Consider the following 17844-nt stretch of genomic DNA (forward strand, 5'->3'; position numbering starts at 1 on the left):
GCAAAAGTAAAGCTTTTGTTTAACTTGTTACGTACTTCTCATATAGTCAGTCTTTCCAATTTGTTTCTCTTTGTGTTCTTTATGAATTAAAGCAATTCAGGTTTATAACGTTAAAGTATTATTAACGGAGGAATATGGAAATGTATCTCCAGAGATAAATAATTCGAAAGGAGAGAAAATATTTCCAGCAGGGTTTGAAAAATTGTATTAAAATCATTTTCACAGGAGGTTTGACAAATTTTATAGAAGTTTTTACTATATTTTTAAAAGAAACTTAATAGTTACCATTGCCATTTTATATGTTCAAATAGAAATGGCGTCCTTACCACGGTCTCTCGAGTTTGGCCATTAGCCGTATTATTGTCACTCTCAAAGTTGCTTTTACGATGAAATAGGCTTCTCTCAAACTAAGTTAGCATTTATTTAAAGAATTGCTTTGATGAATAACATAATATTCTTTCTTTAAATAATACGTACCTACTTTTCTATAATACAGGATATTCATGAACTGGTAATACAACCTAGGGGTTAAGGGAATGATTTTATATATTATATATATAAAAGTAATTCAAAACTAGAATAAAACAGTAGAATAGAATTTGTGAGACTTTGTTTTCGAGAAAATTGATTTTAAATATTCACTACGTCTTAACTCGCTGAAGTTTTATCTTTGCTTATATTTGTGTTTATTATTGAATTGGATAAATGAAAATGCATAATAAAAACAGGATACGATAAAGTTTGTTACTTTATAAATTGTTGAAAATATTCATTTTGTCAAATACACAATTCTCTTCTTTGAAGTAAATTTTTATTGACAGTTTCTAACATATTCTGATGCTTTAATTTAATTAAATCTGTACTCCGCTTAAAATTTATCCGCTTAATATTTAAAATTGATTTTCTCAAAAACAAAGCGTCATGTGAAAAAATTTTATTCTACATTTTTCATGTAGAATTACCTATTTTTTCAGTTGTATCAGTTTACGAATACTCTGTATATGATATATTATACATTTTGTAATGCATAAGAAATAGTTTATTATATACAATACTTTTATTTTTCTATTAAATAATACTTTATCTTTTATACTACTTTTTATTTGTGAAATTCTATTATCTTCTCTTTCTTCCTCTGTCATTCGCTTCAAAGTAACGATGAGAAATAGTGAAGTATTTTCCGCAAGCTTAACACAAATAACTTTCAACAAAATGTACAATGATAGAAACTGTATACTGAGACAGAAACGTGTTGATTTTGAGTCTTATAAGAAGATAAACAATAACTGGAAAAGATTGATATTCATAGTTCGTTTTTATTTTGAAATTGTCTTAAAATGTTAATACGATTGGCTTATGATATTTTAAAATTGTATTTAAAATGATTTTAACTATTATATAAGAATTGATTATGAACATCAGCCAATTAATTTAATTCTTTATTTTACATTTAATTTCAGATATGCATATTCCAGAGCACTTTGTAATTATTTAAAAGATATCTGCACAATTTGACGATAAATACAACATTTGTCTCAGTATATTGTTGTCATTGCATATTTGCTAATTCGGAAGTTGAAAATGTACTTGAGCGAATATTAACCCGTTCATTCATTTAACTTAAGAACTTTACGAAAACATGAAAATTCTCTGACAAATAATTTTTCGACTATCGTCTTACAGAATAATTTTTTATTTGATTCAATTTCCAATTCAATCTGGTTCAATTTTTAACATCTTTTGTTTTCAGCACTTATCTCTTTTTTCTTCGCGTTTATCTTTATGTGATATTTAAATGTTTAGTTCTTATATGATAAATTTACAAACGTTATATTTTGAGATTCATGTAATATACATTTTTGTCATGTAGATCTAATAATTTTTTGTAAAAAAATGATGTTTTGAACAGAAACTACGAAAAGAAGAATCGATTTAGCATAAAAAATTGGGTCCTTCTTAAAATGCCAAGCGCATCTATTTCAAACCCACCAGAGTTTTAAGAATCTGAAAAACATGAAGGAACTTTATTTGACTTTTTTCGTTCTTTGAGTTCTAGGGAGCTATTCTTTAGAATCGATTTGTACTTTAGAATCGAATATTTTTCAATGTTATTAGAGAACATTTATTTAAACAAATTTGCTATTTACAGTTTGTTTTCAATTAATTAAGTTTCACTAAATTGCATATTTTAAATTGTTGTAAAATATTCTAATAAAAAAGAAATAATTAGTTAATAAATTTCTTTTTTTTCTCTATTTTTTTATTTCCTCTATTATAATTTTAGATATGCATTGATTCTAACATATTTTATTGTTTGATATTCAAACACAATTTATCTTGTATAGATATTTATCTTGTAAAGATATTTTATATATCTTTTAGATTTTCCTGCACTTATATAATAAAATATATAATTTAATTTTTTGCTTCGAGATAAAATTTTATGTTGCCATAACTTGCAGGAAAAATATATGCAGTTTAGAGTTTTATTTAAATATTACATCTCCTTGCAAAATATCGCCATTGATCATCGCTATATAATATCAAGCTAAATATGGCCACAATTGTAACTCTTGGACGGCTGCGGTAATAAATTCAATAATAATCCGACGCGCCGACAAAGCCGTTATCATTGCACAAATACAGTAAGCACAGTAAAATACGAAACATTTACCGGCCGATATATTGTGGTTCATCGCGTTATTCGATGGATTTATGATAGCCTGTTGTTGATGATGAATGACAATGGTATTTTTCTATGGGAAGGAAGAATTCGCATTCATCCTTTCATAGATTGTGCGAATCACTATTCTGACTGAAGCTAGACATTGTCCACCGTATTTCTAACGACGTTTGAGCGCTAAACTTATACAGAATAGAAAGAAATGTCAGAGCGAAAGCTTATTTTCTCATGGGACGAAGAGAGTTATATCTGCAGACGGAAAGCAGTCTGTTCTTCTTGTGAGCCTAGTTATATCTTGCCCGGAGATGTATTTCAATTCGGTCGAAGATACTGTCTCTGCTATTTCATATGGATCTTCCTCCTTTTCTCCCTCTCATCCTCCTCCCTACCCTTTTCCTTCTCTTTTAGCCTTCTCCTGGGAGACGTGGATCCCGCGAAGGATTGTGCGTGGGATGCAGGGGTTGAGGGTGGTATACGTGAGGCACGGAGGCGTTTAGTTTGGTGCGGCACTTTATCCCTTAAATACCCAGAGGTATTCTTCCCACGGAATTGTAGGTCTCTTTCTTTCCTCGGCTCGCTGAATGGCCCTGGATATCCTGGGAGGATAGAGAAGTTACCTCCATGCTCTATCTCTCTTTTCTCCCTTTTTTCTCTCCTTTCAACCTGTCCTTTTTGCTCCCGTACCTTTTTTTTCTCCGTTTCTGCTCGCGAAGCAATTTATACGCGCCTCCGCCTTGCAAACAGCCGCCCATTACTCGACGACGATAAAGTTCCCTGAGCTTTGCGAACGCGTCCGATCTTGCATGCGCAGCCGCGGGTTTTTCTGAGAATATATTGCATTGTCCACGAGTTAAGAATCATAAGGAACACCTAAGAAACGCTCATCAGTCGTTTGCCAGTAATTTATATAAATCTCTAAGTTTCCGACCCGACGCTTTCGCCGATCGGAATCTTGATGTTCTATGCATAACTATGTAGAATTTTTATGTGAATTAAACGATATTAACGCTACTTGCGTGAGTTGGTTTTCTCGATAAAAAGGAAAATCTTAACATGCAATTGAAAAAGCCACTTTGCGGTACACATCTTGTTGAATCTCCGCGTTCGTCGTCTCCCCTGCATTTCTGCTCTTATCATATATACTTATTTTCCTTCTCGGTACGGTACTATTTAGGAACACGCAAGTGAAACAACGTAATGACACACTGCAAAATCTAAGGTACATCTCAAGCTACGAAGTTATGGTAACTGCTGGTCTTTTTCTCTATTGCAACATTCTCAAGCACTAGTGAGTTTGTAAATTCGATCTTCGCTATACGGTTTTTTATATACAATTTTGTAAATATTTATTATAATTTTAAATAATAATCGTAGAGTCTTGCAGGTTTTTTGTAGTAAAAACTGGCTGCGTATTACATTACTTTGTTAGAACAACTGATAGTAACTTTATAGCTCGACTCAATAAACCTGGTACCATAAATTTAAAAAAATTCGATGCACATCGTATATGCATGCATCCATAAATCTTTATACTGTACCGTATATCCTTGGAGTTTATGATTCGAGACTTGGTTGTAAAGTTATACTCTTCGAGTCAAAAATACTCGTTTTGTTCAAAACGCGTAACGAATAGAACGATAATACACAAGTTCTTCAAACAATTAAAGAGAAAGATTTAGTTTGACTTTAAATGAGATCTTTATGTAGATAAGATCTCGTATTTTATTTTTGACTACTTAATGGTTACATTCAGCAGAAAAAGCTTTGCAATTGTATTGTAAGATTTTTTAAAACTGGTTCATATATTTAGATCCAATGAGAAACTAAAAGCAAGAACCAATCACATTAAAGAATCTTACAACGTAAAGCTTTTTCTATTGAACGTAGCTATTGATTGGAATACATGTTTTCTTATGTCAGTTCTCGTTAAAAGAGAAGAGAAAATAAAGTATGGGGACATTTATTAAATGAAGAACAAGATATGTTTATTAAAGAGATGAATTGAATTTGATACGTGTTTCAATGACATAAATATACATTTAACAAGAGTATTTCTATACTCCAGCAGCAAAAAATGTTGTAAAACATTATTTTATATGGATATTACTTAACATATCTTTTTTGTTTAATAAAATAATATTTTTTACGAACTTTTAAATATGCAATTTCAATAAAATCCGCAATAAAAGAGTGTTATATTAATTAAAAATTTTTATTTTTTAGAAATACTGTCATAATAAAATACTTAAAGTGTTTATTTCGATTAATATTTATTTGGTTTCTACTTTTTTCAGTAATTATAATTAAAATTAACTTTACCCATAATATTCTTAAATAATGAATAAAAAAATAATCAATAATATACAATGCATTAATAATAGTGATTTTAATTGGGGCATAAAAATATCCCAGGTGATTTAAATAAAAAATTAGATAATTATTCCGGGTTAATCGTTTAGTCGCAATTAATATTTATTCAAAATAAAAGCAAAATTATAACTTTTAATGTCTCAATAAATTCATTATAGATTTATAAAATTATAACTTCTAACATTTCAATAAATTTCTTATAGATTTATAAAATATTTAGCATCAATAATACAAAATTAAGTATTAATTTAATAACATTATATTTTTACAGTTTTAACACAAAATTGCGCTTTAAAAAATTCAATAGTAATCGATACATGATATAAAAACGTAAAGGGGATCGAAAGGAATGAAGCTGGAAGTATAACATTTTTATTAAAAAATCATTATTGCGCGTTAGGTCTCAATACATGTATCAGTCAATATTGATTTAATAAAGTGTTCCAATATTTTGCATTTATAGCCTCACAATTTCTTTAATCTTTAATAATGTAACATAATGAAATGTCTCTTATAAAAAAAGACTCGAGTACGTTCTTTGCTATGGAATATTTGCGTAATATCGGTTATTTTTTATTGTACAAACAGACTAACTACACTCAATTTGATAATAAACCCCGTGTTCCTTTCCTTTACAGCCCGCGCATCAACCACTTCATCACATATAAACGGCGAGATTCTATTACGGCACGACGGTGACAGCGGCGTGGAGTCCTTAATTTTCGCTCGCAGTTTCGTCGTACGTTATCATCATGCCCGTCCGCCTATTCACTAGTGCACAAAACGCGAGATCGTTCAGACGTCGTGTTTAATGCTCAGGGCAGGAGAAACCTGGAACGCGATTAATCTCAAGGCACGAGAACTTGCCCCATGCAGTTCCTTATACTGCAGCGTACGGTTGTAACGATCGCGGCCGAACGAGCGCATCTGACGCCGCACATCGCGCAGTGCGAAATTGTGGCAACTCGTCTCTCTACGTGTTTCTCTCTCTCTCTCTCTCTCTCTCTCTCTCTCTCTCTCTCTCTCTCTCTCTTTTTTTCTATCTCCATCACTGTATCCACCCTTCGCATTACTTGTACATGAAAAAACGAATCGTCGGTCGTGAAGTTCCTAGCAAGCTGATTGTGTACCGGCAATAAAAAGAACGACAATTAAAGACGACTATAAAGGCGACTGCGATCCAATGATCGCCTATCAGAGTGTATACACGATATCGTTCATGAATTTCAGCGAAATTTTTATGGGTTGAATGGAGGGAGGTTGGCTAAGGGTGGAAACGATTCCACAAATGCTTGTCATTTGCATTCAACGACAATGACAAATTTAATTGCCGTGTTTCGCGGCCCGCCTGACAATTACGATGACATCCCGTAGGCGCGAATAACGTTATACGTTTGGTCGATTTGGTTATTGGGTGCGATAAAAAATGATTAGCGCGTGAAGATTACGTTGCAACGAGACACTTAGCTTTGCCATTTTCACGTTATGGAGCGTATACGAGCTCGCGTATATGAAGAGACCGCGTTAGTTAAATAAAATTTTAATACATACATGTAATATTTGCGAGTCGTTACGAGTACGTTACGTGGCCATGACGAACGACACATTCATAGTTTGTGTTATAATTCTTTATTAGAAGACTGCAATTAACTTGTTTTTTTATGCAAACTTGCCTTATTGCAAACTTATACGAACGATTTATTATCGAAATGGGCAATCGTTGATAATCATTGATTTTCTGTTAATCGATCAGCGCCAATTGTTTCGTACAATTATAACAATATTGAATTTTCCATTTGCGATGGTTTTACACGGGAGGTTTGCGCTGTAAAACCCTTGAACGCAATATGACGCGGACGACCTTCGTGACGGATTAGAAGCAAATCGGATTACAACAAATCAGTGGGGGCTTACTTCGCCGAAACATCATCAATTGCCATGCTATTCCATCGACCGATTATCATGTTGAGTTTAATTGAAGAGCGTTTGAATTTAGCTGGTCATAGAATTCTAGTTGTATCCCTTGTTACTCCTGTATATAGAACATAATTTTAACTTGTCGTTTCTGAAAGAGAATAAAAAATTGCGATAAAATGCAAACATAAATCGTTTAATAACGCATCTTTTTCGGTCCTGTTGCTTTTTCTCAAGAAGAGCTTTTTCTCGCTTGAACACGGTTTAATCTGTTCCTTAACGACTTCGGCGGTGGGGACACGCTCGATCGGCAGGTTAATTTGGCCGCAATGAAACCAACCCTGGCCATTTCCCAGTGGATCCCAATACAAGGGATTTGGAACGACCCTTAAGTCGGATTTTCGCTTAGCGATATCAGCTACCATTGATTGGTGGCACAATTCCAAAGTGCCCTTTAAAACTATTCCATTGCTGTCTAAAATGGCCCTGTCGTTCAAACGGTATCTTTTTGTTGCCTTTTGTTTTCTGAACGCTCGTTATTTAGTGAGCACACAAAGGATTCTTTTAGCCAAATTTTTTTGAGACAACACATGAGAGTTATAGCATATCGGTTTATCTTCTCCCGTAAATTTAAAAATGTATCAGATGTATTTCTGCAAAAATTATTACTGGAATTGAAACTTTATACTTTCCGTATAAAAATGAATTACAATATATGAAACACTCCATAATATGGTTAACATTTATATTTAACAATACAATTTTTAATTTAAAGAAATGAAAATTTTTTTCATTTTAGCTTAATTATTTTTTAAAAATATGTCTATTTGTTATTAAAATAATTTTTCATCCGTGTTTTAAATCGCCGCCAAATCTTCCGTGTATAAAAATGTCTGTAATTTTTTCAGAATTTTTTAATTTTGTTAAAAAATGCGAATACTATATTCTTAATATAAAATCTGTGCGATTTGTTATAATGACTGATTATAAATAAAAATGCCAATTAAGTTTTATATATATTCAGGAAATAGCTTATAGAGTCAGGATCGATAGTGTAATTTTGAGACACAATCTGGATAGGGATGTGCGGCTTAATGATTACAAGATATTAGCTGGGTACCTGCTGCATAGCCTTTCTCAGAAAGTCCTTCATCATGTTCAACGTGAACACACCATGTTTTCCAATATACAATCTAGAAAAGGAATGAGGTCCGTCCGTTGATATATGGCGCCACTCAAGGCGTATAAGCGGTCGTAATTTATACTATTATCAGATCTGACTTCGTGACCATGTGTAAGCGGATCGCTCGTATAAGAATGAATAAGGTAGAGAGGTTAAGAGACGGAGAATCAAAGGAAAACAAATAGGAGATAATTAATCGTCGATGATGATTTCTTGCAAATCTCTAATTATAATATTTTAAATCGTCACATTACACATTTGCTCATCATGTATGACTCTACTTTAAATGTTAGATTAGAAAATAAGATAAAAAAAAGAAATAACGATGTAGCAAATATATTTGATGATTCTAAAGTTCCTTCAAGTTTAAATGACGCTGAAACAGAAACGTATAGTCTTTTAGTCTATTTCTTTTTTTATATTTATAATATTGTTTATCCTGCACTGTTGAATTTATAATGTCAAATTATATTTGAGTTATTTTTAATCATTTCTATACATCGCCATGGCTTCTATTCAATACGTCAATAATTTAATTAAAATAACAGAATTAAATGATTAAACTCAAGAAAATGTATTAAATTTTAATCAAATTTAGTTTAGTGCACTTTATTAAGTTATATACATTAAGGCTTTTACTTAAAAACTAACTACAGAAATAGATTGATTTTGACGCACATAGAAGTTAAAAATAACAAAATGTTATTTGACTCAGGACATTTGGGTTATCACTGCTCTCTTTTTGATGTTTAAAGGTTAATAATAATAATTTCACTTATAATATTAACACTTATAATAATTTCATCATCACAAATAATTTTAGCGGTTTCGATATATAGCGCTAAAAGTAATGAGGATTGAATATCGATTTTTACTTCGAATCAAATTAAAAATATGTTTATGTTAATAATTAATATGAGCTATTATATATATTTAAACATGTTGGATTATTTAAAAATGGGTCAAATGATTATACGTTTGTGTTGTCATCTAAACTTGACTTTAGAACCATCTAATAGAAACTCACACGCTTATAAACATTGTAAAAAACACAAACATATTCCTTGAACATAAAAGAGAGTGGGCAATATCTCGTGGATATCGATCGGTGCTTCTCTTAACGTGTCCGAATTTCTTCGCGCGCGTACAACAAAGATCGAAGTCTCGACGTGCTCGTGATTTATTTCGTTGGACACTTTTCTGGGAAGAACGTGACTGGAAGTACGGGTTAGCCAATCCCTTAAATCACTGAAGCAGCACTGGAGAGTCGAAATCGGTATCTTGGCTGCTATATTCCGCGCACGATTGAGCCCGAATGGCGTTCCTACGATGCTCTATCATCGTACCTTTGTCTTGTGGCTGCAAACGATAGTCACCGCAAAGTTAAAACCCAATATCGTCCTCGAAAAGGAAACGAGACTCGAAATACGTGCGTGACTGTCAGAGAATATCGCGCGAAAATGTTTTCTCATGCATTACCTCGACATTCCATAAAAGGTTAAAGGAATTTTCTATTTGGAGAAGAAAAAATAATATTGAAATATATTTTATTCTGTATAAAAATAATCATAGCTGCCAATTGATGAATTTTCTTTTTAGTCCTTGTTACACGGCTGACATATTTCTGTGTAAAGATTTAATAACGATATAACTTTTCGTAATATTGCGCACCTAATACTAGCGACTTCTATAGGTATACCTCTCTTGCATAAAAGTGGAAGAAGATGCTAACGAGACGAAAAGATGAAACGGTTGGTCTTTACGGCGATGTAGTGGGAGGTAAACTAAGCCAGCGTGCTTTAACGACAACGTTCAAGATTTTAATACCTCGTTACGTAAAGTCCGATCTTTCAACTTTTTGCGATGCGACATCTTTAAGGAACTCTTTTGAGGCCCAAGGTTTCCTCGAAAAGCTTGGTAGGGCGATTCATCTTTACAGCGACGAGCTAAATTTCATTAGTTAATTACGTGCCAGAACTTCGCCAAGATTTTCTTCTTAGGATGCTGATCTTCTCTAGGCGACTCGTGTAACACGAGTCTGTATGCGCGATGACATTTCTACAGACGCGAATGTGAGTTATTCCAGGAAAACGAGTGTCCGATTTCAGAGATCTTTCCATGATTAAAGCCCTTCGTTTAGTTGGCGCGAGAGCTGTTCGTTTCGTTCCGAAACACAAACGCAAAAGTGATAATGACGGAACGGCGGGGATAAGTATTGATCGCGCTCTGCGGCTGGCCAGTAGTTACGGGCCGGTGCGGTCAAACAGCCGTAATAGAACCGGTCGTGGTTAGCCAGTAGTAAGAGCGTACCTGCGGTCAGACAGTTAGTATCAGGTCCCGCTGCGGTCTGATACGAGCAACTGTTCTACTTCGTCATACTATGCTTCTGTTTTGAAACTTTTGATGGTTGTATTGCCAGTGTTATTTTAGTCCGAAAATGCAAATATATATATATATATATACATACATATACACACACACACACACACACACACACACACACACACACACACACACACACACACATATACACATACACTCACACATACCTCTAATCCAATTATAAAATTTTAGATAGGGTACAATTTTTTTCTTTTATCTTTTGAATATAAACTCGTAGTATTTTTCTTATGTATATTTTTAACAAACATTAGACGGACTACATAAAAATTTATAATCGATGCATATTTAATACAATTCAAGAATATCAAATTACATATTAATTATTATTATTATTATGCCAAAATATAATGTCCGTAATAATAATATATGATAACAATATGAATGAGATGATTGAAAAGACAATATGGTACAGAAACTATGGAAGCAATTTCAAAGTTGTTTGTTGTACCTTTTCAAAGGAATGCAGGAATAAAGCTGATTAAACGCTTAAGGCTAAATTGATTAAAGGCATAATTATAATTTAAAAGTCACACAAATAAAATTCTCACCTTGAAGAAAAATTGTTCGTCATTTTTTTCATAAATAAATTAACTTTTTTAATTCGACTACAATTTTCTTTAGTCGTATCTCCTTAGACAAAATTTTGATATTCTATTATTTTCAAATCAATAATTAAAAACAAAAAAAAATATTAATGAGAGCTTCATATATGATTTTGTTATCTTAATAGAGTTGTGTGTGTGTGTGTGTGTTTTTGTCTGTGCGTAGTTATATGTACACTACATAACTGATGCAGATATATACATATCTTATTGCATAAAATAAGATATTCTAAAATCAGATAATTTTCATTGTTTGCATATAGACAAAGAGAGTCTGTAATTATTTGCAGACCTTTCTTCTGTGTATGTTTGAGAAAGCTTCAATGATGACATGAATAAAAGATATGAGAGGAGAAATTCGCGTAGAGTAGAAAGTTGCGCCGACGAAGACAAATTGCGTTACAGAATTCTTCAGAGGAAAAATATAAATGATTATACGCAAAGGATGAAGAAGAATGAAGCTGGAAATAGAGACGTTTGTAATGCACGGCGATTAATCTCTGTGTTTTTCAGATCGAAGACAGGTACCAGCTGTTAAAATATATTTACCTGTTGTTTATCAAATAATGTCGATTTGCGTACGTATATCGAAGAAATATTACCGATATAGTTGCCTTTGTTTATTTAATCGCATAATTGGTAGCGCGACTATATCAATGTCTTTAATATTCAAGTGTGATAACATAATATCGATGTTGCAATACGACGTACTTTATTCTGTATAACAGGAATGCAGGCGCACGTCGCTATGCTTGGAGAAACCAGTTAGAACAAACAAGAAGCTCCTAAGTATACAACCCTCATGCTATGTATTTCGAACCATTGCGTATATCAGAAACTTGCAAACCGTGGGTGCAGCAGAGAAACAATAAACTTTGTTAGTAAGTAGATATAAATGCGGAAGTGTGGTCCGTATGTTGACTTTTAAACGGAACTTGAGCATTGCTGTTAAAATAAAACTTTTATGAAATTGATCGTTTCGCGTTAAATAAGTTCGCATTGTTGCTATATATATCTATGCTAAAAATAAATATACACTAACTTATAATATAACTAGTTTCGCCACGAGATCTGTCCTGCGATCGACGTATGCGCGCTTTTTGCTTGATCTAGAGCCAAGGTAGAGGCAGGATACGCCTCCGACAACCTATGATCCTTGACACCTGGAAACGAGCCAAGCGCAGGTCCTCCGAGGGCGTCGAACTTATGCCGTCGGCAGGCTTCCAAAATTATAGCTCGACTGCGTCAGCAACTACGGTGTTTGTTTTCATCTCGATATCGCCACGATTCATATATACTTTTCTACGTTCTTCGCGTCGTCCTATTTTTTCAGTCTTGTCTGCTGTCTCGCGATGGCGAATAATTTCTCAGCAATTAATAAAACCATTTGTTTCGATGGAACGACTCGATAGGGCATCTCTCGATGCACGTCTCTTACGCGCGCATATCAAAAGTCGATATTTGTTTTACTAACTGACGAATATAACATCAGTTACTTTAATCTGCTCAAAGAAAACGACATCCCTCGGTTAGTTGCGGCGAAAAGGAAACGGTCGGAATGGTTTTCTAAAATCCGATTACTTCGGCCGACTTAAGCGGATTTTCGTGGAAACTACGTCACGTCCGCGTTTGAAATCCGTTGTGCTCATAAACAAAAAGATGACAGAATTCATCTTCCAACGTTTCTTTGTATCCGACAACAATGAAATTTGTTCCCTTTCTCAAGTAAGGATGATTTTGTGTAGATGCAGAGCGATCCTTTGATGCAGAAACGCTTTATAAAACACAGGCATTTTAATTTTTGCTTTGTTAATGGGTGACATTGTCTTATAGGATGCACACAAGTTGATAAATATACACGAAAGGAATGGTTTTTGCTGAACAACTCTACAGAGAAATATCTACTTAGATGGATGCGCACCAGAAAATAATTTTGCTGGATTATCAAAATAATTATGTTATATAAGACTGTTCAAACTAATAGCTAAAATATAAAAACTTTTTACAGCATTGCTCATCACATTTAAATTTCCTACATAATTATTTTGATAATCTAACAAAATTATTTTCAGATCTGACCTAGTCTAAATTTTTGAAGATTTTATTCTTCTTTTTAGAAGATTTTATTCATCTATATAGAATTTTTGAAGATTTTATTCATCTATAGAATTTTTTTTGTGTAACAGTATAATGATTTAATCTATGTTTATTTTATTCTGCAAAAATGTGAGAATTATTTTCATAGAAGTATATATATATATTTTTAATAAAAACGTCAGTCGTTATTTAAATTTCATATCTGTGCGACTTTTAAATAAATTTTAATTATTTGTGGAATGAATCCAGCGCTACATTTTCTTTTTTAGTTTAATTTATTTAACTAATAGAATCATTATCTATTATTTGTGATCTGTCTTTCTGTAATTCCCAATTTAGTTAAAATTTGCACCGCGAAATTTTCTTACATTGATCCGGATATTTTTAAATAGATCCGATATCACAGTGGTTCGTCAATATCATATTTAATACAGATTCTATTCCAATTAATTTTAGGTTGAACTACTTGATGGCGGGATTGAGTCCCATGTGGTATCACGCCACGAACGTCGCCTTACACGCCGCTGCGTGCATCTTAGTCACCAGAGTGAGTCTCGTGGTAGCTGCACTTCGACCGGGATTCGCAGCGCTCACCGGGCTGTTATTCGCCGCACATCCTGTACACACGGAAGCGGTAAGTGACAATTTCGAGATGTCCCGAAAAAAATGAAAGCATTTTACCGAATATAAATCTTTTAAGCGAAATAGATTGTTATCCACAAACCCTTTAATCATTCGTTGTCTAGTAATTTTGTTTGTTTACCGTTAGCTACTATTCAATAGCATATTCGCGAACATGTACTTATGCGTTGCGCGATTCACAGCACAATGACAAATTTATCCTAAACCAAACAAAACAACAAGATTAGTAGAGTCCACTCGCCACGTAACCGCTTGAATCTGCGTGCGCGAATAGAGTCTGGCTGATCCGCTTTTCCTAAGTGCATAAACGTAATTAGCCTAATCTTATTATGGCTATGATCGTGACGGACAGAATTTGAAGTGTTCGTTCATGTCGCTGGAAAGAGAGGAGAGAGAGAGAGAGAGAGGGAGAGAGATTGACTGTTGCTTCAAGATAGACTTGTTTTTGTTGTAATCAACGTTGATGCTTATCGGCCATAAGAGAAATAATTTATGCGCGCGTTATTTTAGATAAATCCTAAGTTTTCTTTTGAATTATATGTAAACTAGAGGAATGGTATTAGAGTTCCATCAAGTATTTCTGCACGGCATCAGCGAAAATGATAAACTTCGTCGTTAATAATATTACCCTACTTAACCCGCTTTACTTAAGCATATAACTATAAAGCTTTGTCCGTCGTTATTGCACAAATTATGTTATTATGTATGGAAATGGAAGTTTATAGAGCGTTAGATTAGGAAGTTGAGAAACGGCATGGAACAATACGTCGGTGATTATAATGCGTTCGTTAAACGTCGAAGTTTACATAAATGAGAGGAACTCTCTCTCTATATTCTGCATAATCACTGAAAGATTATATAGCTATCGATATACTTATATATCGATAATTTTATAAGTTCTTCATTTCCGCATTAAACTGCACTAGTCTTCTTTCTCGTTTTTGTCAAATATCAAACATTATATCTTTTATTATATCTTTCATTATATCTTTTATTATAATATTTTACTTTAAGTTCCAAAAATTATATTTACCTATAGAAAACAGATTTATTTTTTAAATATAATTATATATACCAAATAATTATTTGGTTTAAATGATTATTGATACAAAATAATTGTGTTTGGTTTTAAATTCTAGTTTTGAATAACAAACATGCTTATACCAAGTCATCGTTTAAATAAGAATACAATTTTTGTTGCTTAATTCGCGGAATATATTGATATCTTATTTAATATTTTTTATCTTATTATCTTTAATTTTTGTCACGTCGCCGATGTTTCCCCAAGATAAGCGATATTCTATTTAACTCTACTAGTACCTCTTTAATATGACATACAATTTATACATCTCGAAATTTTTCCATTTTAGTTAAGAAACACAGCCCTAACTTAATATCCTCCTTTTTGAGAGTGAATTTTACTCCAAGAAAAGTGATAGTTGCGCCAGCAAGAGCGAATTTCATTTTACTTCTTCAAGGAGTGAATTTACTCAACTTTAATGATTAATATCTCGCTTGACGAGGCAGAGCGACATTTTTTGTGATAGATTTATTCGTTTTGTGCAAAAACAATGCGTCTAATTTCGTCAAGCTTAGATGTAGGGGGATTAAACTTAATGTTTACCTTTAGTCTCTCCTTCCGGAGAGTGAAATTATTCACTCTTTGGAGAGATTGAAAATTGATTCCTATTTAGAGTGTAGTGTACATGGCTTTTATTTTTTTAAATCGATATTATTGCACTATACAGATTTATTCGCGATTAAACGAATCGTGAAGCGATACATCATGATCAATACGTCGTAATTTTTTGTAATTATGAATAAGCAATCACAAGAAGAATGTATAGGAAATAGATTGTATAGATACCCAGATAAAGGCGAATTCCGCGTCATTAGCAGGGGATCGTGCCTTTTGAGCGGAATTACTGGCGGCACACGACACTGGTTTGCAAGTCCCGGTCTACTCATTACAAGCTCGACCTGCTTGCCGGTCACGCACTGCATCCTGTTACATCACGTGCGTGCGGTATTGCATGTATTACTCGTTGCGTGCGCTGCCAACCCTCGTTGCCAGTGTCACTATTGTGATATCATGTTCATGTCGTACGCGGACGGCCAAGTCAGATAATAATGTGTACTCAGATCAAATACTCTACCATCCGTGATTATTTTTGCACGGAGCTGTAAAATATACCGCAATTACATCTCGCATGCAGCGACATTTTTTCTACGTTATTACCGCATGTAACATTTTTATCGTTTTTAATTGCTGCATCAGATAGGATCTGATTGCTGAATCAGATTTCATAAACATCTCCTGACCGAGAATAATCAGTGTCATTCCCAGATTTGGAAATGGTAGGAAGAGCGTCATATGCGATGCGGTATATACAATATTATGTATTTCAACTGTTTTGAGATGACGATGCACTGGTGCAAACTATTTTTACTCACATTAAATGTTAAAATATTTTCACATCAGTTAATCATTGTTTTGCCTCTATCGTTACACAGAATTGGCACAAAACTTCTTACACGATATCATTAAAAATTCTCATGCTTTTTGGATTTATACTCTTCTATCACGAAACCTTCATTAGCTCGATATTAATAAATTATACCATGTCGTGTGTAGTATCAAATTTACACGAGAATCGGACATCTTTCACCTCACTCGAGAAACATGATAAGTTTAATCTCCGGTTTATTGGCTCTTGTTTCGTCTGTCGCCGTAATACAATCTATTATCATATCGCTGTTTTGACGGCAATCGTTAATTCTCTGTCAATCAAATAAATTAACATAATTTGATTCTATTGGTTGAAATGATCAGCCGATGAAAGCACTGTTAGTTTCCTGAATTAAGTCTTTCGTTGAGCCGCTGAAAGGAATTTCTCACTAATTAAGTACAGCGTCATTGAAGCTTTGGCTTTTGGTTCGATGTAAACTGGCCCGAACAAAGGACGCGTTTGCGAGGCCGGAAGAAGAAGGGTTATATCGGGTGAAGAGAGATCGCCAACCGTCATTCTGGACTTCGTCGTTCAGTTACCAAATCTCTGCGATCGATCAATTACCATGCTCGTGTTGCCGTTTGTTACATAGGCTACATTCTACTTGTGCTTGTACGACTAATTAATTGACAGACCATCGGATATTTGCACCGGTCGTTGGATGAGTTGATTTTTTTTATATATTATACATAAGCTTGCTTATTATTATAATAACGAGTGATTCTTCAGGAAGTTAATCATTCGTTTCCTATACACTCAAAAAAGAAATGTTTAATTTTGAGATATTAAAATGTTTTATTCTTGTTTCCATTTTTTAAATATTTAAAGACTTTAGTTTTAAACTTTTTTAATAGACAAAACACTATGTATTTGAATTGAAAATAATATGTTTTAAATCTAAACACATACACTCTAAATTTCTTGTAGTGAAATTTTACTCCAAGAGAGTAAAAATACAATCATTCTTGAAAAAAAGTGAAAATATTTATTAACTTTCTTGGAAAAAAGTAACAATCTTCATTCTTTTTAGAATGAAATTTCACTATTTTGAAGTGAGATTTCACTTCTTTGAAGTGAAAATTTACTCTAAAAAGAATGAAAATTGTTACTCTTTTTGAAGAAGTGAAATATTTTCACTTTTTTTCAAAAGTAGTTGTATTTTTACTTTCTTGGAGTGAGATTTCACTGTAAGAAATTTAGAGTGTAGTATTTTGTTTATTAAAAAAGTTTAAAACTAAAACATCCTTAAGTATAAAATAACAATTTTACCCACAATATTCAAACAACACATTATGTTACATTAACACGCGAATGTAATAAAAATTCGATGCAATAGTATTAATAAGGATCGGTTTCAACACAAATATAACATGTTTTCTACTGTATAGAAACACAGACCACTTTCTAGCTGTTTAAAAGTAATCCCTGCGATATGTCCAA

The 17844-nt window shown here is 33.1% G+C and overlaps 1 protein-coding gene across 3 annotated transcripts in view; it reads left to right on the forward strand.

Annotated features, from left to right (window-relative positions):
• LOC105149042 (protein O-mannosyl-transferase TMTC1) overlaps positions 1 to 17844 on the forward strand; it is a 222199-nt gene that overhangs the window by 111499 nt on the left and 92856 nt on the right. For all 3 annotated transcript variants that reach the window (XR_015548279.1, XM_087416076.1, XM_011061177.2), the window contains exon 3: positions 13709 to 13886. Coding sequence is in view for 2 of the 3 variants with exons in the window: in XM_087416076.1 (XP_087272202.1) it covers positions 13709 to 13886 (178 nt within the window). In the remaining variant the exon portion in view is untranslated. The remainder of the gene's footprint in view (positions 1 to 13708; positions 13887 to 17844) is intronic.

Source organism: Acromyrmex echinatior, chromosome 19 (assembly GCF_024713525.1).
Source record: "Acromyrmex echinatior isolate Ae372 chromosome 19, ASM2471352v2, whole genome shotgun sequence".
NCBI lineage: Eukaryota > Metazoa > Arthropoda > Insecta > Hymenoptera > Formicidae > Acromyrmex > Acromyrmex echinatior.